Source organism: Pogona vitticeps, chromosome 9 (genome assembly GCF_051106095.1).
Source record: "Pogona vitticeps strain Pit_001003342236 chromosome 9, PviZW2.1, whole genome shotgun sequence".
NCBI lineage: Eukaryota > Metazoa > Chordata > Lepidosauria > Squamata > Agamidae > Pogona > Pogona vitticeps.
The window spans coordinates 7,432,597-7,454,713 of NC_135791.1; the positions used below are offsets into that span (position 1 = coordinate 7,432,597).

At 43.6% G+C, this 22,117-nt stretch overlaps 2 protein-coding genes across 4 annotated transcripts in view; both read right to left on the reverse strand.

Moving 5' to 3' along the window:
- Window positions 1-7,908, reverse strand: part of UBXN11 (UBX domain protein 11) — a 29,444-nt gene extending 21,536 nt beyond the window's left edge. For 2 of the 3 annotated variants that reach the window (XM_072980139.2, XM_020803247.3), the window contains exon 1: window positions 1,257-7,908. In XM_072980139.2, the coding sequence (XP_072836240.2) occupies window positions 1,257-1,456 (200 nt within the window). In that variant the 5' untranslated portion in view covers window positions 1,457-7,908. Of the gene's footprint in view, window positions 1-1,129 lie in introns of all 3 variants that reach the window. The other variant, XM_020803248.3, reaches the window with a different exon arrangement.
- A 534-nt stretch (window positions 7,909-8,442) lies between these two features.
- Window positions 8,443-22,117, reverse strand: part of CRYBG2 (crystallin beta-gamma domain containing 2) — a 60,243-nt gene continuing 46,568 nt past the window's right edge. Inside the window, exons 19-21 of the mRNA XM_072980014.2 lie at window positions 20,981-21,139; window positions 19,842-20,001; window positions 8,443-17,784 (exon numbers count right to left, since the gene is read on the reverse strand). Of these exons, the coding sequence (XP_072836115.2) occupies window positions 17,696-17,784; window positions 19,842-20,001; window positions 20,981-21,139 (408 nt within the window). The 3' untranslated portion in view covers window positions 8,443-17,695. The remainder of the gene's footprint in view (window positions 17,785-19,841; window positions 20,002-20,980; window positions 21,140-22,117) is intronic.

The following is a 22,117-nucleotide window of genomic DNA, read 5'->3' on the forward strand; positions in this document are numbered from 1 at the left end:
AATAATCAGTGCTAAAAAATAGAAGAGAACAACAAAAGATATTTTCCATAAAATCCAAGAGGAAAATTGAAACCTAGTTTAGGGGTGCTGAAAAATCAACGTGGAAATATATTACTCTTTGCTTTCTAGATTAGAGCAAAGCCTTTGACTGTGAGTGACCATTAGCTGCCCTTTGCATGCAGTGGGATCCAGATGCCACCAGAGACCTTGCCTTATGGGGATGGTTGACTGATTGGCTCCCTGGATGGGTATAATCCCTATTTTTTGGGTTGGCCATCTTCCTGGCCCTGTGTGTTCTGATCTGTTGCTGTATTCAGGCCACCCCTGCCATTATGCAATGTATTTGGCCTCGCCAAACACGCCCCTCTTTTTATGAAATGAAAACACCTTCATGGACATTGATGCTACATGCTTATTGCAGCTTCTAGAGGAGGGGCTGTGAAGGACGGGGCAAATGCCAAAGAAGAGGAAGTGCTTTGTAAGGAAGACTCAACATTCCTTAGAGATAAGCTGCTCTGTGCATGGGTAACTGCTTTGCTGAGATGTGAGAAATTGTAACCAATGCATATGTATTCCTCAAGGACCAAGGAACGGCTGCATACTTTTGTTTCCTTTTTAGAACTGTAGAAAAACTTGAACGCTGTTGATCTCATGGTCCCCACCCTACTGGGCACTGAAGTGCACACTTGTTTTATCTGAATAAACCTGTTGCCCTTTCCTCCAATAAACTGTCCGCTTATTATTATTGCTCAAGACTTGGCTAAATAAAATTAACTAAGACACCAAGCTCCAGGAGTAACAACCGTGTGGAGCATGAAAAACCATGGGTCATTCTTTAAAAAGGTGTGCATTTGACTGTGCTCACGCAAAACATGAACCTCACAGCTTCACACGGACCTTTGGCCAAGTACACCTGCCCACTTCATTCTGACACAGCATCGAATGAGGCCAATTCAATTGGTGTTGCAGGTAAAGGGGGGGGGCGGGCGGACTGAAAGAGCAAACCCCATGGGAATAAGCGGGCGGGATTTACTTCTGAGGAGCCATGCAATACACAAGACGACACTGCTAGGCTGCAATCCTATATACACACACACGCTTCCTTGGAAATACGTTTCACTCGTCTTACTTGCGAGCAAATGTTGCATTGTCTTTTATGTCGTCCCACAAAGAGGCTTGGGGTTCGGGATGCAACCCAGACAATCATCTCCCGCCTGGAGGGCGTTCGCCCTTTCTCGACGGGTACAGCCACTTACCCGCCCATCTGAAGGCTTGAAGCAGGCGCCGCCATCATGTTGACAAACGGTTGCCTAGGCGACCGCTCCCAGGCCTGCGGGAGGGTTTCCGACCTGCGCTCTGAGCAAGCGGTGCTGCAGGGGGAGATGCTTTCTGCCTCAAAAATAAAATAAAATAAAATAAATCGTGTGTTATTTCTTTGCACGGGGGCAGGATCCATGTTTGGAGGCAGGATTCCCCCATGCTTGCGTCGCCTGGCCCTTCACTTTTGAAACCGAGCAGCTGCAGGAAGAGGCGTCTCTCTGCTTTTATCGAAAAGTTAAACATGATCCCCCCTCATTTCCTCTTGCAGGCTGCAGCTATTTCCATTTAAGAAGCTAAACCAAGCCCCCCCAAAAAGGGACTTGAATAAAACTATATCATTTTGGAACTACTCACAAGAACTTAGTGCACTGCCTGAAGAAGATGAATTATCATCAAAAGCCAGCCGATTGTTTTTTGTTTGTTTTGTTTTTTAGTGGCCCAATAGTGTTCCTCCTTTTGAATTGTTTTGGGGAGCACACAACTTTTTCCTGATCTTTTTTTAATGATCCATGTTTATTATTTAACGCCTGCTCACTGACTTAATTTTATTATTTAATGACAGTTACATTTATATTCTGCCTTTTCTTCAGTGATCGTAAAGTGGCATATTTCATTCTCTTCCTCCCCACTTTATCTGACATCATCCCTGTGGTTGATCACAGGTTGATCCTGTGATCAAACTGAGAGTGGCCTAAGGTTTTATAGTGAGTTTCGTAATTTGGTGGCAATCCTGAGTTGTGGTCTAACACCACATGTTTGAAAGGTTGAGGAGATCCCCTAAATCAGCTTCTCATGTATTAACCAGATGGTGGACACAAGGCTGGCAAACCCCTGTAGCTAATTGAACTTGATTTTATTAGGGTCAAGGAGGACAGGGTAGAAGAAATAGGAAGAAACCTGTTTTACCCTGCTATGACTGCTCTAAGCACTGTTATTTTGCATATTAGGTTGGCATAAAGAAGAAGTGGAATGGGGGGGGGGGATTTTCTGCTTTATACCCTTATTTTTAAGTAGTTTTTAAAAGAACTAATCATTTTGGCACATCAAAAGAAACAAACAAAATCCATAATTGGGATTTATCTTTCTTAAGACCAAGTTAAAGGGGTGTAAGCTTTCAGATCCTCCAAAGCTCTTCATCAAATTAGGGGAGCATCCCACCTAACCTAAGGAAGAGCTCCAGAGGACTTAAATGCTTGCCACTTTTCTGGCAGGTTTGAGTCCTCTTAAAAAGGTATTGCCAGTTGTAGATTTTATTCCCCTTCCCCTGTATTGTCTTATGCAAGCAGTAATCCACATGCATACCTGAAATTGAAGGCCAGCCATTTCCTGAGAGTTATGCAAAATAAAACACAACTCAGAAGGGCTGCAAAGGCAGATGGTAATGTCAAAAAAGTGCTTGTACAATTTCTGCAAAATCATCACAACTTCCTTTAATAATTTGTGAGACAACAATTTATAAAAAACACTTTAAAAGCATTGCTTAGATTATGAAGTTTCAAGAGAAAATGTGATTGTACATCCTTGCATTAGGTTAGGCTACAAAGAAACAGAACATACACAATATGACAAGTTGCCCATCTATGATAAAGAGGATTCATTTCCATGGGAGGGTAAAATTCAGGCCCTGCACACTGGTTCCTATGTCCCATTCAATAATAGGATACCCACCCACCAACCCCCAGAATTTTCAAGAGTGTGTTGGAAGGCTTGTTATTGGCAGTATTATTCTATCAGTCTGTTCCAAAAAGCATCACCTAACCCTGCAACTGCACCATGAGAAGAACAGGAAGCAATGGGGGAGGGAGGAGTTTGTGGTCCGTGAGCTTTGTCCCGTTTCTTTTCCCTCTATGCATGAAAAGTGTGAAACCTCTGAGTCTCTTCTTGCAGAGAGAGAAAAACCATCCTGTGCTAAAGTCTGATCGCACTGAGCTACCCTCAATTGCATCATGAAGGCCCTCCTGCTCATCCTTGGCACTCTTCTGTTGATTAGTTTGACTCTGGCTGATAACAAGGTAAGGGTCATCTCAGCTGACAGAAGTAGAAACTGAAATGCAATTAAGTGGCTAATGAAAATGCAGATCCGTGACTTTGAAGTCATGAACAAGTGGCATTAAATGTGTTCAGTCACATGTGACTGTGCGTGTCTGCACATCTACCTGTGTGTCTGATGACTTAGGGTGATGGTCTGTTCATCCGATGAATTAAGACTCTGGTCCACAAATGCCATCATATACTTGTTAGTATTTAAGATGCTGTGGGGCCACTTGGTTTATTGCAATGAACAGATCAGATAACTCTTTGCTGGATTTAAAAGTTTGTGCTAGAAAGTAAGAGCATATGGCAGTGCAACCCAAATTGCATTTGGAACATAGAACGCACATTTTATAATGAGTATCAGATTTAGAATGTTGTTCTGTAAAAGAATGTTCCATCCTTCCGATGTTGTGGGTGCCCCATTGCTGGAGGTTTTGAAAAACAGATTGGACAGCCATCAGTCCAGGATGGTATGAGGTCTCTTGCCTTGGGCAGGGGGTTAGACTAGAAGACCACCAAGGTCCCTTCCAACTCTACAATGATTCTGTGATCCTGAAGCGACCATAGTTTCTAGTTAGTGCCGTGATGCAACCAGTTGGTTTTGGTAATTAGATCTCTGTGTATGCTTCACTTTCCCTTGAGATGAAAGTGGTTTAAAGTTGCTAGTTGATCTATTGTGTAATTTGGAATTTAGTGGGGTGCCCAGTTAAGTAAGCATCCATCATTTGGATTCTGTCTTAGACAGGCTTGTGTTTTGCAATGCTTATTTTCCTTTTCAGGTATGTCCTATTAAATTTAGTGAGAAAAACTCTCCAGTAAGTGAAAATAGCACTACAAATACAACACAGAAAATTCTAGAGAGACGTATCATGAGATATATAAGGGTGCAAAAGGATCTTTTCCAAACAATTTGAGAATACAGAAATACTCAAACATGTACAGCATAAAATCAAATTTGATTCAGTTGGAATCTATATAAGGATGAATGCAGTTAATGTACTTTCTTTGTGAACTATTTGTTACATTATTTATTTTTTAAAACTGTAAGAAAAGAGATACACTGTAACATTTAAACCATTTGTTATCAATAAAACTGAAGTAGACACACATATACTGTATAAATATTACGGCCCAAAGCATTTAAACTTCAAAGTTGATTCTGAAGGAGCCCATTTTAGTACCCCATCACCTGTTCTTTCCTTGTGTACTGCTTCTAACTTATTACATAGCAGAATAAATTTGGCCCTCCACACATTTTGGATTTTAATCCCCAGATTCCCTAGCTAGCATTATCAAGAGTAATTATAAGAGGTGTAGTCCAAAACAAGTGAAAAGTCAGAGCTGTACTCATGAAATGTGATGTTCAGAATCATATTTCAGGACACCAAGAGCTCATTATACGATTGGCCACCTTCCTCTGATGTTTCTGATATGTGTGGCATATCTCAGACGGTGTCAATACATTTCCGTTCACCCGTTATTGCTTTTTTTTAAAGGAACAGATACACTTACAGCAATTTCCAGTGGATAATGTCAGTTACAGTACTTTGTTTTTCTAAGAGTATCTCGATGTGTAGAAATTCCTCTGTGAAGCTTTCAAATCTTTGGGATGAAATATGTAACCGTCCCGGGATCTTCAACGTCAGAGATTCTTAAAGGAGCACAATGTTAAAATGCACAGTCTGATCACTTACGGTCAAATCTCAGTTTTAGTAACACACACTTCTCCATCTCGACTATATAAAACTCTACATGCAATAGTCAATGCTCCTCTTTTATCCAGACATATAATACATGTTTTTTATCCTTTCAATATCTTCTAGACGATTTGTTCCCAAAACAAGATATTATCCCCTCTCCCAATGGCGTAGTGAAAGCAGGTGATGGTGAAACTAAGTTTATCATAAAGAATGAAAACCTTTAATCAGCTATTTCTTCTCCTCCTCATTATTATTAATTTAATTTTTCATTCCCTTTTTTCCTCTGTGGAAGTAAGGTAAAGGTAAAGGTAAAGGTTCCCCTTGACAATTTTGGAAGTAAGGCAGCTCAAACAAATTTCTTCAGTTAATATTGGTCTTTTTAACTTTAAAATATTTTACCAAGTGTTTATGTTTATTTTTTTATGTTAAATTACATACTGATGTTTTTGTTAAAGGGAGTTTGTTGATGTTCAAGGAGTGATGGGGAGCCATGAGAAGGTCCGAGAAATCAAAATGGGCGTGACGCCAAAAAAGTTTGGGAATCACTGTCCTACAATGTTGTTGTCATGTGCCGTCAAGTTGCTTTTGACTCATGACAACCCCATGAGTGAGTGAATTCTAAAATGTCCTGTCCTCAACAGCCCTTCTCAGTGTTTGTGAACTCAAGCCAAATAGGAATAAATCCATCTCATATATTTGGTCTTTCACTCTTCCACCTTTCCCAGCATTATTGTCTTTTCCAGAGAATCCTGTCTTCTCATGATGTACCCGAAGTAGGTCAGCTTCAGTTTCAATCTTTTTTGCCTCTAAAGATAGTTCAGGCTTGATTTGATCTACGACTCACTTGCTGATCTTTCTGGCAGTCCATGGAATCAGCCAATTTCTCCTTCAGCACCACACTTCAAACAAATCATTTCCCCCCTCTCACCTTTCTTAAATGTCCAGCTTTCACACCCATAGTACAGTATGGATGATCTTGGTCTTGATCTCCAGTGACATATCCTTAAACTTGATGATCTTTTCATTGCTGCCTTTCCTAGTCTCTGTCTTCTGATTTCTTGACTGTACGTAGTCTCTATACATACATATATGGGGGATAAATTTGGCCTTTCATATGTTTCGGACTTCAGCCTCCAGAATCCGAAACCAGCATGACTAGGAGGAATTATGGGCACTGTAGTCTAAACACATGAAAGGGCACAGCTTCCCATCCTGTCTTAGACCTTTCATTTGTAACCTCATGCTGTACTGAGAACTGGTATTCTCCTTTACATGCTCTTTGAGGACCTCCTCATTGTCAAATAGGGCATCATGTTTCAAGAGGTATGTAAGGATTTAATGAACTGTCTTTCTGCAAGTGTATAACACACATGGAACTGGATTTAATTTTTAAAAATTCCATTGTATGAGCTGCAGGGTATTTTCTAACCTTTAAATCAATTTCTGTGTAATGAAGATTATCATTAGGACTTTGAGTTTTAAGGAGACAGCTAGCATCCCAAAATGCTCCTGGCATTCCAATCCCAGCACTTAATTTTCTCAATCTTTTCTCCATTTCACACAACCTAACTAAATTCAGAAGAAGGGGACGATAGAGGATGAGATGGTTGTACAGTGTCATCGAAGCAACTAACATGAATTTGACCTAACAGGAAGCAGTGGAAGACAGGAGGGCCTGGCGTGCTCTGGTCCATGGGGTCACGAAGTGTCAGACATGACTAAACAACTAAACAACAGCAACTAAAATCACACTGCTCCCTTCTTCACAAGCAGGCACCTCCATCCTTCACTGCGAAGACTAGAATCCAGGTTGACTTTGAGTCAGGTGTGGCTGTTTCCCATAGGGGCAGATTGTCAGCATTTGCCTAACCGATGAGCTTGTTGTTGTTGTTGTGGTCTAATCGTTTAGACCTGTCCGACTACAAGAAGCAATTGGCTATGACATTGTTTAATCCCATACATTGCCTGTATTTGCCTAACAAAGGAGATACCTGGAAACTCTGCCACAATTAGGAAGGCTGCCTCTAACATATTATGCTGGGTAATTCCAGTAAAGTCTTGAATCATTTCCTTGACGGGTGAAAGAGAAACCTGATCAAATTTATTCATAACTTGGATCTGGTTGTGTTCCCCAAATAAAACAATCCCCTTGGTGTCTGAGGCACGTTCCCCTTCTTGTGGCCGTGGTTTCCCATCTGTTTCTCCGTGAACTTCCTTTCCCTGCAGATGCTAAAGGAAGAATGGCTTACAAATAACAGGAAACAGGTTTAAAATGCTGGCCTTGCTTTCCTCAGGGTGGGTAGACCCCTTAGTGAATGTGGTTTCTGGGGTGAGGAGGCGAGAAAGGCAGACAATAACGGTAAAAACCTCTCAGTAAAGAGATGCTTCTGGTTTTCAAAGGCTGGAGGAGGAGAATGAAACCTTTTGGGTACATACAGGCCAGGATCCTTTCTTGAACCATCCTATTATTTTAGCATCTTTCTCACCGTCTGCTAAATGAGATCTGACATTTGCAGAGTACAGATGACAGTATGATACAGCTGTCCACCACAGGACATCAGGGCTCCAGGAATGGCACTTGAGAAAGGGCACGTCTGATGAAATGCCCACCCAGTTGTCCTGATATGTCTACCCTGTTTCCGTTTTTTCCTTCCTCTCCCCATCCCCATGATCTCTTACTTCTTGCTGTCTTCTCCCGTGCTCCTCCCTTCCTGTCCCCAACCAGCCCAATGCACTTGCTTGCTCTCTTCCTTTATTTTCTTTCCCTGACCTCTCTTTGCTTTTTCTCCTGGGGTCTTGAGCTCACTCTTCTTCCGTTTCCTTTCTTCCTTTAGAGCAGTGGGTCTCCAGTTGTTCCTGGTCTTATACACTGAAAAAATACGGGTACTTTGTTGGGCCCTAATCAGGTGAGAACACTGGAGAAATCTATCCATGAAGTGTCCAAATGCTCATTATAGCCTGGGAGAAAGTTGAACATCCTCAATGTGTGCGTACCATGTTAGCATCCAAAGGGCAGACTTTCTGACTTGCCCTTTGGTGATGAAAGGAAATCCAAGATGTGTGTGGATACAGGAAGATCCGTTCATTTCGGTTTTCTGCCTATGTGGAAAGCCCCTCCTACATTGAACTGCTGGAGAGCTCAGTGGTTTAGGTCTCTGGCTGTGGAGCCAGAGGTTGGGAGTTTGATTCCCCACTGAGCCTCCTTGAAATGGGCTAGAATCAGTGATTCATAGGGTCCCTTCTAGTTCTGCCCTTCCAAGTTGATGAACGATGATGATGTCATCAGTTTGTTGAATGCAACTTTTGCACTGTGTCAGATATCTTTTCCTATTACTCTTTCAGGAGACCAACGAAGCTGGAGAGTCTCTCAGCACCTCTTCTGTTTCTCCTACAAAGCCAAGTGGCCAAGCTGCAAGCCTTGGTGGGCCATCTTTCTTTCTGCTGTCCCTCATGCTGGTCCTCTTTCATCTCTTCCGAGTATACTGAGGCTGGACCTTCACTCCTAGGAGTGTTATCACCCAGAGAGTTGTCCGAACCATGACTGCCTTTGGGGAATGCCCATCCATTCTACTGCTAACTTGTAGTCTCGACAACCCAGCCAGCATTACTGCTCTAGCTGCAATCAATACATAGCGCTGTTTCATGTGCCAACACACCATGCTCCAAGGTTACTCAGCTCAGTCTTCACCACAAAGGCCCAAAAACCTACAAAGCTAAAGAAGAAAAAATCAGACATATCAAGGGTAGATCTTCGCTGCATGCACACATACCAACATGGTATGCATGACAGATGATATGCAAAGGAGGCCTGAGCCGGGCACTTTACTGAAGAGAAAAATTGGAATTCACCTTCATGAAAATATTGTGGTGTCCCATTGTCCCTCCCTTTTTTTAACAAGAAGGTAAAATCCTCGAGGAAGTTATCTTCATATTGTCTCCTGAGAGCCGCTCAAGACAAAAGCAACACAAGAGGAAGAAAGTGGCATCTGGAAATTCTCTGTTGGTGTCTTTAACAACCCTCGTGCAGTTTAGTTCAATTTGATGAATAAACAAAAGCTTCTTAGCCATTAAATCAGTCTTTTTATTGTTGCAATTGCTTAAACAAAGAACAGGCTTCCTGAAAAGCCTTGTCTATGTCTTGCAATGTTATTTGCAATCAAGGAGCATGCAACTTACAGTGATCCTAATGAGGTCTCAAGGTGTATGAGATATTTAAGGAATGGTTTTACCATTGCTGTCCCCCAATGGGTTTCCATGGCTGACCAGGGATTTGAACCCAGGTCTCCAGAGTCCCAGTCTGTCACCCGATCCTCTACACCACAATTACTCTCTATCAATATCTAGTCTCCTCATAACACATTAAGAGGCTTTTCCGACTGTTGCCTTCCAACTGTACGTACTAAATGGCCACTTCCACCCTCTCCAGGAGGTCTGGGGGTTCCTTTTGGACACAAACATGTAGCTGGAAAAGTAAAGGAGAATTGGGCACTTGCTTTGCATTGGGAAACTCTTGGAGACAAAGCATCCGATTTCAGTCATGTGTAGGGAGTGGGCACCGCGTGTTACAAGTCTGGGCCTTGCACGTTTAATAGGAAGCAGCAAGAATCATAGCTGTGCTGTCTTTTAAAAAGTAATAATAATAAATTCCTAGTGACAGGTAGTTTACTTTGTTGTTGACCTCAGGCAGATTCATTAAAAAATCATTGCTGCAGGGTAGGTAAGATGCTGACTGGTGAAAACTGTACTGACAGATGATGTCAGCGAGGAGTGAGGCACGCTTTTGCTAATGCCTCAGTGTAGGTGTCAGATGGCACATTTGTGCAGCAGGAAAAATAGACTCTTAAAACCTCCTGATTTTCGAATAACATTGAAGAGAGCTATAGGTGCTATGTCAAACCCTATTTCATGGGAATGACAGAACAGATATCTATTTAATTTTTTTGTACCATGAGGCAGGATGTGGGGTTACACCTACTGCCTTAAATAAATCAGCCATTTTACTACACATCTTTCGAAGGCGTGCCTTCCTGGCCTGGCGCAAAATGGCGCCGCTACGGAATTTTAAATCCAGGTGCAAAATTATAGACGGGGACTGTTGAAAAACTAATGCCCCCTCCCCGGGTTTCTCCTCACCCCATCCCGAGGAAGCAGAGTGAACGGTTAGCTCTCTTGCACCTGAAACCCAGTGTTTAAAACCGGATGCATGCATGGTTCACTTTCTCACTCAGCCTTGATCTTCGGGCACCTATGTTCCACTTCCCACACAGCACATAAAAGCGGCAACCCACGGTTTCTGATCACAAGAAAGATAGGAGGGAGAGGCTTCCTGTTGTTCACCGCTATGAACTATACCTCTTCTCTAAAATGTTCATGTGGGAGAAAGCATGAGAGCATTTTTGAATCCTTCCCCCTCCTTTGCAGAAGCAAAAAACCCAGGCCCAGCGTCAGGCAATACTTTTCTTAGGACCAGCCAAGACATCACAAAGTAGAGAGGGAATTTTCAAATTCTCCATAGCACTTCATCAGAGGAAGGAAAAAGAAGCTGGCTCCAACAGAGCTTGTGGAAGTTACTTTTTTGACTACAGCTCCCAGGATCCCCCGGCCACCATAGCCAGTGGATGAAATTTTCAGTACCGTGTAGTCCATAAAAAGTCATCTGTTCAATTTTGATTCCAACCTCTGTTCTCTGTGCTGCCGAGACCTTGTACACTTTAGCTTGATCCAAATAACTGATAGAGTTTAGGATGTTCAGATAGCATTGGGGGAGGGGAGTGGCCATTGTTTGTCCCTGCAGTCCTTCATCAGTCCTGAAATCTACACAATGTCTAGCTGAGCCTAGTCAAAATACTCCTACAACCTTATATCACAAGACTGAGCAACTGGTAGCCCTCCAGATGTTGTTGGATTGGCCACTTCCTTCATCCCTCAGCATTGCTTATGCTGGCTAGAAAGAATCTGGATAAACAAGAAGGCCAAGTTGTGTTGCCGAAAAGTGGTTCATGCAAGTGCCAAATGGAACAGGGTTCCTTTCAGCCCAAGAATTCATGATCAGTACCAGAGCCAAGCTCACATTTCCTTTCCACATGAAAATCCACTACCGGTTTCCCCTCAACACTCCTTCTGAGCAACCTTGATTAGGATGTATGCATGGATTTATTTTTGCTGGTACTGTTTACAGTAGGCAAAGACCTTAACCATCTACAGCAGTGGTCCCCAACCTTGGGCCTCCAGATGTTCTTGGACTTCAACTCCCAGAAATCCTGGCCAGCAGAGGTGGTAGTGAAGGCTTCTGGGAGTTGCAGTCCAAGAACATCTGGAGGCCCAAGGTTGGGGACCCCTGATCTACAGAATTACTAATTACATGGGCATCAGCTTTTGGTTACCTCTATCTCGCTTTCTTTCAACTTTTCAGAAAGGCTAATCTTCACCCAAGGGCAGACGTAAAGTCATGAATTTGATGCCAGCCATCGGTGTGATGTACAGCAGATCAGCAAAGGACTTCTAACTTTGCATTAATAATAATGACAGGGCCTCCCTCCATCTCTCACTAAGACTTTTGAAATAGAGCCACCGAGGGAAGAAATTTTGGTTGAAAAGACTGTGAGTTCAGTGCTGGTGATGAATACAAATTCCACGACTGAACATGTATACATTTTCTCCCTACTGTACTAAATGGATCCCTCTTCACCTTATGTGAAATAAAAAAAGAAGCCCCTGTACCTTTCATAGTTTAAAGAATTCCATCAAATGTGTCTTGTCCTGCAAGCCACACCTGTTGACCATTTACTCTTCTTTTTTACAGCTATGGAAAGAACCCACCCACCCCAGCATTATCTTCTGCACCCGACCACCCTATATGTCATGCATCAGGATGAAGCCACGGTGTTCCCATTCTATAGTCTACTTAGGGTAGAGGCTCAGTTGGTTGAAAGACAGTGATTCTATTATATCTTCTTGCTTTCCTAGCCTGGCACTCTTCAAAGATGTTGGACAACAACTACCGTCAGTCCCAGCTAGGATAGTAGGAGCTATAGTTCAACGTATCTGGAGACTGCTCTGTTCCAACACATCACAATTCCATAGACAGATAATGTGACGACAGGGTCCCTAAGAGATTATCCTTTCATGACACACGAGTAGAAATGTATCAATATGTTATTTGTTCCATAGCTGAACTCTGTGATGGATAAGAAACTGCAAGAGCTCAGCCATAATTAGCCCAGGCTCAAATTAAGACCTGACCTTCTGCAAAAAGGCCATCACTGTGTTTTCCTTCCTCAAGGGGAAAGTGTTTGGTGGCCAGATGCAAAAGTGAAATGAGGAACTTCTGCCTGTGGTGTAGAGAAGGGGATTTTAACAGAAGTAGCTTGTCCTAACTACCTGAGTGAAGTTCCTCTTCTGCATCCACAATAACCTCTTTTGCATTTTACTACTCTCAGACATTCCACAAACTTAGTGACTTGTATATTAACACCTGTCCTCACAATCAGAGGAAAATATTTCAGTTCAGAGGGCAGAGAAATGTGCAGCGCATTTGATTAAGTACTCATCGAATCATCTGAATCTTTTCCCAGTTTGCCACGGTTTGGAAAAGAATGGTACCAGTCTCGGTGCTCTTTGGGTTAGAAAATGTTGGACAGAAATATTGTAATTTTAAAGTATCTCTGTGGTCGGACTGAGTCTAGCACCGCATGTGTGGCTGTGTTGATCTGCCCTCCCCTTTATTATCTCAGGCCTAGACCATTGGCACTGTGCCTGCCCCACAAAAAAGCCTGCAACTCATACGAGACAATGCCTGGGGCAATTACTCTAAAAACATCCGTCTGAATGCCAAATTCCTCATGCATGGACACATCATATTTTTGGGCACCTGTAACTTTAATCGTCGTGCAGAAGTGGGATATTTTGGCAAGTGGAGCTGGTAGATCAGCCTTTCCTGAATTGCCTTCCTCCACGTAACTATTGAGAAAATAGGAAACCAAACCTTTTTTTTTCATACTTTCCCCCATAAAAAGGTAAAGGTTCCCCTTGACATTTAGTCCAGTCATGTCCGACTCTAGGGCGCGGTGCTCATCCCCGTAGAGCCAGCGTTTGTCCATATACAGTTTCCGTGGTCACGTGGCCAGCGCGACTAGACATGGAACACCGTTACCTTCCCACCGAGGTGGCACCTATTTATCTACTCACATTTACATGCTTTCGAACGGCTAGGTTGGCAGGAGCTGGGACAAGAGACGGAAGCTCACTCCATTGCGTGGATTCGAACTGCTGATCTTTCGACCTTGCAGCACAGAGGCTTCTGCGGTTTAACCCACAGCGCCACCGCTTTCCCCCATACTTTCATTTTTAAAAGAAATTAGCATTTACCAGAAGTGAACTCTATCCAGTGAGGAGAATGCAACACACATTGATTTCACATTCCTATTGCAGAACCAACATCAGTCTGGCCAGTCTGGCGTCCAAAGCCAGGCATTTGACTGCACAGGAAAGGCTAGTGCAGCATGCCACAATCTCTCTTGAAGCGACATTTCCGTCTGCCAGAGAATCACTCCAGAAAGTAGCAGCTCTACTGGTAGACCAAAAGGGTCAAGCTCGGGCATGGATTTGGGTCAGGCTGGAGTTCTACATGGCTAGAAAATAGGTCGTACCAGACCATTTCACAAGCCACGCAAAATGCAATCGGTTCCCCATGTGACCACGTCCTGAGTTTGTGTGAACTAAAAAGAAGCGCTTAAGGATTAATAATGGCTTGAAGTCAATTTGGGAATACAGGAGTACCTCGGTTTACAAAATTAATGCGTTCTCTGGGACGTTTTGTAATGCGAAAAATGCGCAAACCGAAATGCGGTTTCCCACAGGAATGCACAGGGGTGGAACTATAAAGCTCCCAGGTGTAATGCAAGCCTGCTTCATATTGTGGGAAAAATTCATAAACTGAGACATACTTTTCAATGGATTTTTGTTCGTAAACCGAAAATTACATTAACTGAGGAGTTCGTAAACCGAGGTACCACTGTCGCTCATATATTAGGCATTGTCAGGAACAGACATTGCCCTCTACTGGTTGAAAAGACAAATAGTCTATAGCCCACTGAACTTACCGAAGACAGATGAGGTGTGGGTCCTCCTGAGACATCTCAGGTATAACTGCAATCAACGGAACTGGTAAATGGGACGCTAACAAGTATTAGGAAACAAATGAATAGGTCTGCCTTATGCTAGCAGATCTAGCACTCAGAGAGAATGGCAAGTGCACAAAGGAGAGGGCTACTGCATCATTGGACTCCCAGGGTGGTGCAGTGGGTAGAGTAACGGACTAGGACTCTGGAGTTCAGGGTTCGAATCTCCACTTCGCCATGGAAACTCGCTGGGGAAATGGAAGTGGTGAAGACACTCCTGAAATATCTCACTTACCTTGAAAGCCCTATTAGGGTGGCTATAAGTCAGTTCTGAGTTGACGGCACAGAACACACACAGCATCTTTAACAGAAGGAGGAATTTCAGCAGCTCATGCATAAGAAATTCGGCATTACACACACACACACTACAGTCAGCTTTGGGGTATGTATCAAAGCAGCTTTTCTCAACCTAGGCACCTTCCTGAAGTGTTTGACTACAGTTCTCATCTTCCTCAGTCAGCTGGCCATTGATGATACTGGCTTGTAATGAATGGAGCAGAGATGGGGAAATCTGTCGCTCTTGTTTTCTAAGAGAGTGGTCCCCAACCTTGGGCCTCCAGATGTTCTTGGACTTCAACTCTCAGAAATCCTGGCCAGCAGAGGTGGTGGTGAAGGCTTCTGGGAGTTGTAGTCCAAGAACATCTGGAGGCCCCAAGGTTGGGGACCACTGCTCTAAGACATTGCTATATTTTTTTAAACTTCTCTTTAGGTCCTAAATATAAACACATTTGCTGATTCTGGTAAGCTCTTCTCAAACAAATGGAAATATTTCCCCATCGTCCACCAAACTTCTGCTAGTTGCTGAAATCCAACTGCATAGCTATATGGGTGTAACTTGTCATTATGTCTGCAATAACTTCCATCGCTCTAAGGCTGAAGTGCTCTTCATTTATTTATTTACAATATTTACAATGAAGCGCTTCTGCCAACACATCGTACAGTCAGTCACGCTGGCCTTGTGCAACCAACTGCACAATTGCCTTGTCCAATTCGTGTTGTCAAGACAGAACATTCGGCATATTTACAGTGGAGTAACTATATGGCGCTTTGATTTAACGGATTCCAGCCGGCAAAATCCAAATAACTACACCTAATTTTTTTTGAAAGAATGGACAGGGTTTTTCATTGTTGCATTTGCATGTTATATAAGTGGTAACGGTAAGATCAAGGGCAGCAGATGATAAAGTAGAGAGGATTTCTGCCCTTTTAATAGATGTGGGGGGGAAGGGATTTCAATGAATGTGGACTGCAGGACAACCTAAACTTTCGAGAAATCCCTCTTCTGCATGGCTGTTAAAGATAAGTGAGCCTATGTCTTCTTTTTCATGTGATCACCTTAAGAAACATCTGAGAAAGAGACCTGCATCCTTAATTCATTGCAGAAGAAGCTATACAGGATGGAACCCCAGACTGTTAAGCACTCCAAAGCCCTCGTCTTGGAGCGATGAACCTATGCCAGGTTCTGCTGTCCTTTTCCCTTTTTTAAAATACTCTCTAATTCTTCCCACCTTGAAGGTATCCAAATGTGCAAGTTCTGGATGCATTCTTACCAAAAGCAAACCAAAATAATACTCCCACTCACCCCTAAATTGGATTTACAGCCCGGTTCCTTTGGGTGCTACATTAAAGAAGGAGAAAGAGAGAGAAACCACCATGTGTTTATTTCACAACATGCACACTGGAAAAGCAAACTCCTGTACATTTATACCATAACTTCCTGGCCTCACTCATAGCTGAAAATTAAAAAATATATGCTATTTTTCTCCCAAGTTCAGTTCTACGATGACAGATGCAGACCCAACGTGGCTCTAAGGTAATCGCTTCCCCTCACTCTGCCTTTGATCCTTGCATAGAAGAAACATCTGCAGTCTAGCTTCTTCTCAGGCAAGCTACCCCTGCTGAAATCTTCTCTTGCACGCACATGTCAGAGTTCCAGGAAGTCTGTCCTCCAGTTTATGCAGGCAAACACTGTTTTTTTCCAGCTGTGCTGCTGGAGATGCTTTCGAGGGCGATGATGCTAATTAAAAATCAGAGCCTCCACTGATGGTAGCCCAAGAAGCAGAACCAATATGGCGCAGACCTCATGGAGGCAATGATCCTGTGCAGGCAGAGCTACTTTCCACTTGGCCCCTTACCCTCCACACTTGCATCCCTCAGTGGTACAGAGAAGCTTGAAGCCGCTATGGGCTGATCACAAATACAGTGCCAGTTGGAAGCGGAGTATAATCAAACTCCCAACCTCTTGCTCCACAGACAGAGGCCTAAACCACTGAGCTATCTAGCAGCTATCTGGCAGTTCCTGGATCAATGACAGATAAGAGAAATCTGTCAATTTTGCTTTCCCCCCCACGTTTGACTCCCCCCCCCCATCGTCCAAATCTCCCATTGTTTCCATCCTGTTCATCCAGGAACATGTGGATGCTGGTAAATTTATGGCAGAAAAATGAATGAAATCCCATCTCTATTTTCCATCACAATCCTTGTGGGCAAACCCATACATTTTATGGCTATTTGGTTTTAGAGGCACCCTTTGGCCATCGTGTGTGTGTGTGTGTGTGTGTGTGTGTGTGTCTGTGTGTGTGTGTGTGTGTGTGTGTGTGTGTGTGTGTGTGTGTGTGTGTGTGTGTGTGTGTGTGTGTGTGTGTGTGTGTGTGTGTGTGTGTGTGTGTGTGTGTGTGTGTGTAAACACTAGAGTGCCGGACTAGGAAGAACCATATTCAAATCCCCCTCTTGGCTGTGAAGCTCATGGGATGACTTTCGGGGCAATCCCTTTCTCGTAGCCTGGCCTACCTCGCAAGGCTGCTAGGAGGATAAAAAGAGCGAGAAGGAACACGTCTGTTGCCTTGAGCTACTTGGAGGGAAGGAAAGATGACACTTTATCGAACACAGCAGCCGCCCAGGAGCATGTCCCCATGGCAAAGAAGAGAACCCAACAAACCAGCCAGAGATGGGATTTATAAAAGGCATCCTATCATACAGAAGTGCATACACAAAGTTTTCAGCATAGCTTATTCCCTTTGAAAAAAGAGAGACTGGGGCAAGGATATTTGTGTTTGTGTGCATAAGGACACCAGCACGCCTCAGGATCTTGACTCCTTCTGCGTGTATGGGGGGGGGGTTCATCTTCTCTTTGTCCATCATCTTTTAAAACGCTACAGCATTCTCAGTCATTTGTGATAGTTGAACTTAACTGTGAGCATCAGAAAAAGGGATCCATTGTGGCTTTCTTCCCCATCACAAGAAGAACCAGGAGTCTTTCACCTGGACAGAAAATGTCTGCCTTTTCCGTGAGTCAATAAAAGCAGTAGGCAAAAGAGGACCTGCTGCCCAGATGCCAAGCCAGAAGGATACATCTTTTTAGCACCTCAAAACCGCTGAATGATCTGGAAAGGGTGAACGTCAACAACTTCCAAAGTGAATTCTGGATCCGTCCATGTCACGCTCTCCTGTCTATGCCTTCTTTCAGAGCACCTGGAAATCCCAGATCTGCGTGGGTCTTTCTTCAGATGAGTCCCAGAGGATGGCATGATCTCGGTCATAAGACGTGCCACCTGTGCAGAGAAAAGGGGAAACGAGTGACACGAGGAAGCCAAACACATGTTTTGTGGTATCTTTGCACTCATTCCACCTCTCTGGATTCACTGCACATCATGTAGTTGGGGTTTTTTAAACTGATTTTAAACATGCAGAACCTGATTCAAAAGTGGTGCTTATTGTTCTTGTAATCGCTCCCGCAGCCAGATTTTTAAAGTCAATTCTTCTCCACAATTTGAGGGTTAAAAAGGGAACAATGGAGGGCTTCTCCTTTTCTTTATCCCTTCCTCAGAATGTGTGTTTTGAAAGAAAAAGCATGTGGTTAGGAAGGTTTAAACTGGCCCCGTCTGTTTGTGCTGTTTTTGATCTGAATCAAGTTCAGACACTCCGCTCAATCCCTCTGCATGTATCATGTAGTCTCGTCCATCCATCCGTTCGCCCGTCCATCCATCCATTCAATTTCTATACAGTGGTGCCTCACTTAATGACGATAATCCGTTCCAGGAAAATCACCGTTAAGCGAAAACATCGTAAAGCGTAAATAAAAACCCCATTGAAACGCATTGAAACCTGTTCAATGTGTTCCAAGGGGGTAAAAACTCACCGTCCAGCGAAGATCCTCCATAAGGCGGCCATTTTAGCTGCCTGTATAGCAAGGAATCTGTCCCTAAACACAGCAGGGAGCCATTTTAATCACCCGGCAGCCATTTCGAAACCGCCGATCAGCTGTTTAAAAAACCATCATTTTGCGAAGAACCAGTTCCTGAAGCAGGGAACCGATCATCGCAAAGCAAAATTCCCCCATTCAGACCATCGTTTTGCGATTGCAAAAAGATTGTCATAAAGCGGATTCGCTGTAATGCAGGGCAATCGTTAAGCGAGGCACCACTGTATTGCCCATCTCGCTGCCAAGGCCACTCTGTACCACTGACAACATAATAAAGAAACACATAACATTTTAAATAAAGTTCACAAACATAAAAGCAATATAAGAAATCAAATTAAACATACCAATCAACTTAAAACTAGGAAAGAAGACAAGATGAAAATATGAAAACAATTTTAAATTACAAGGTGGCGGAGCAAAAAACTTAAGCACTGAAAGCACCACTGTCTAAAGAGCCATGTTTTGGAAGATCTCTTAAAAATTCCCAGTGAAGGGGCCAATTGTACTTCAGGTGGGAGTTTATTCCAAAGGTGGGGAGCCACTGCCAAGAAGGCCCAGTATCTGTTGTTCTCTTTCTGGGCCTCTCTCAAGGTCAATGTTCTCAACTGCCAGGCCTGGGAAGATTGAATGGGTCAGGCAGATATCCCTGGAAGATATAAAGACTGCCAGTTTTCCACTTAGAAAGGCATGAGGTGCACCTTCCCAAGAGAGATGATGTCAAATAGTGGGTGTCCTCCTAGCAGGAGTGGAGGCGTCGCTGGCACACCCGGTGGCTTCCATGATCAGCAGAGCAGAAAGTCGGTGATTCAGGTCTTGCTTCTGCCATGAACTCAATGCACGGTCTCTCCGACCGCTTAAATGCTTCTCTTTGTAATATTGGGGAGGATATTTTTTTAAAAAATGTATTAGCTGCATTGATGACCTACATTTCCTCCAGTACACTCAGAGTGGTTTATATAGCAGCCTGCTAGCCCACCTTATCCTCACAATAAGCCTCTGAGGTGGAGTCAGACTGAAAGCCAGAGAAAGGGTTCGCTCCAAGGACGCCACGTGGACTTTGTGGCTCCGTGGGTATTAGAACCTGGATCGCTAAGTCTGTGCCCAAACTCTCAGGGGCTCTCAGTACAAACTTACCCTGCAGTCAAGAATTACACTTAGATAATGCAAAGGACATGTTGTGAAGATACCAACCCAATGGTGATATTATACAGGGGAAAAAAATGAATGGAAGACATTTCCAGGAACTAAAGAAGTGAAAGAACAGGATTAAAGCTGGTCTAGCTATCCGTGTCTTTCTCTTTTTTTGACACATTTTGCTTGCTTCCTCTTCTCCCAACCTTCCTCCTGCCCCTCTGATTAGCAGGACATCCTCCTCCACCACCCATCCTCCCAAGCCAAGATGATCACCTTTCACATCCAGGATCCTGTCTTCAAACATCTGACTGCAGATCCTGCCAAAGGAATCCATTCGCCACGTCTGACGGGGCAGTCGGCTCTCGGACCACAGCACCACCTTGCAGCCCTTCCCCGCCGGACCGATCACCTGCAGGCTCATGTAGGGCGCAACCTGAAAGCCAAGAAAGGTCAAGTCCACTCTGGAGGCCAACCGTCATGGTTATTTATTTCTTACATATATTGCCCAGTAATTTCACCTTACGCCCTACCTATCTCAGAGCTTCCCTGCTTACTCACAGTAACTAGGGGAACATGTTCCCTGTAATAATATCTCGTGGTAAGTTCTCATGGTTGTCATGCAAAATATCTTGGGCTGTCTTTGTCCTGGACTGGGAACCAAAACCCATCAGGATGGAAAGACGTGCTCGTGATGGAGATGAGCACCCACGAGCCCACGTTGCTCAGGATTGGCCCAAGTGATCTCCTTTTTGACCCTCCTCCAGGGGTCTTAGGTACGGAGGTGTCGTTCAGAATGCCAATAATTACAGCACTGATAGATAAGAATCAACGGTGACACAATATGGCAAGATAATATAATATAACACAACAATTTTCCAAATTTTAATGTTTCAAAAAAATCAGCTGTAGAAAGATCTGGGTACCAGCTTTGCTCCATGGGTGGGAAAAAGCAGCAGGAAGGGGATTTTCACATAGAAAAGGATACCCAGTAAAAGCATCCTTTCCTCCTCATTTCTGATTTTTCATTTTTAAAAGCCGAAGATGGATTGGGACACATCTACTTCGTAATACTGCTTGGGGTTTGTTTTTTCAGCCTCACAGTTTCCATATTTTGTCTTTTTTTTCTGTTTCCCTCCCTTTTCTACGTCAATTATGAGAAGGAGGTGTAAGAAAGGCGGTAAGCATCCAGACCACTCCATTGATGGGAAGCGCTGTAGCCCATGAAAGCCTATTCCACAATCACTGTGCTAGTTTCAGAGTTTGACAGAACTCTTGGTCTTTAGGGCTTTGTTTCATTTTTGTCCTAGCCAAGGGTAAAGGTAGGATAGCAGTAGTGGTTCATCAGCGTCTGGAGGACAGAACGTTCCCCACCCCTGCTTTGCATGCAACCATCGGGGAATGAGCCTGCACACCTGATTCTTCAGAAGCCCCTCTTCATAGTACCAGATGGAGCTGCTCTTGTCACTGGGCTCAGAGACCAGAACGCGGCCAGCTTTCATGTCTTCAACATCGTCTGGGACAGAGAGGAAGGACTTCAGCTCTACATTCTTTATCCGGAAGTAGATCCGTTTCTGCCAAGGGTAGAGAAGAAGGTGAGACAGAGGTAGAAGCGACATCACTGTGTGCATTCGGGTTGGGCTGGATGCTACAGAGACCTCACTGTAATTGGATCTGTTATTGGTCTCCTCTTACCATGAAGAGGTTTCACAGAGACTGAAGAGCGCAAGCAGACTTCACAAAAATCATAAAACTGAGGGCTGGTGATCTCTTAAGATCGTCAAGCCAATGCATGGCCCTCTAAATGTAGCTGCTACAAGCCTTTATCACTAGCTACGCTGTCCCATTTCGATGTGATTGAAAACACCATTTCATTATGATATCATCCTGTTCAAATCCAGGACGCGACCACAGCACCGCTGACAGAATAACTTCCAGCCCCATGCTTAAATATCTCTCGTGGAGGAGAGTTAAGTGTGGCAGCACCCATTCCACTGTTGAACAGGCCCTTTCATTAGATGTTTCTCCTAATCTTTTGCTTAAACCAACTTTTGCTTGTTAGATCTATTCCTTCCTGATTGGAACAAACACAGAACTGGTCTAACCGCTCTTATTCAGGGCAACCCTTCAGGTATTTGAAGATTGCAACCAAATGTTTCCTTTTTGCCTTTTCTTCTCCAGGCAATGCGTACCGAACATTCAACTGAGAGCTGTTTCTCTCTTAAACCTATTAAATCTAGTCCGGCTCTTATAAGGCAAAATTTCATTAAATGTTGACAAATTTGGACCATTCCATGTTTATTTCCCATGGTGAAGTAAGGAGGAGCTGTGGATTTATTATCCATTATTGCCAGCGATCCCAAATCCACCATGTTCTTTCTGTTTTCTGGAATTATAATCACCCCTCTGCACAAACCGCAGAGTTTTTTCTTGGCAGAGAGAGAGATCAAGAAAATATACTCCACATATCTAGTTAAATTGCTTCTGTTGATACCGCAAGCCAGAGCAGTGTCACCTAAACTTCATTAGAGCTACCATATGTACCAGAACAT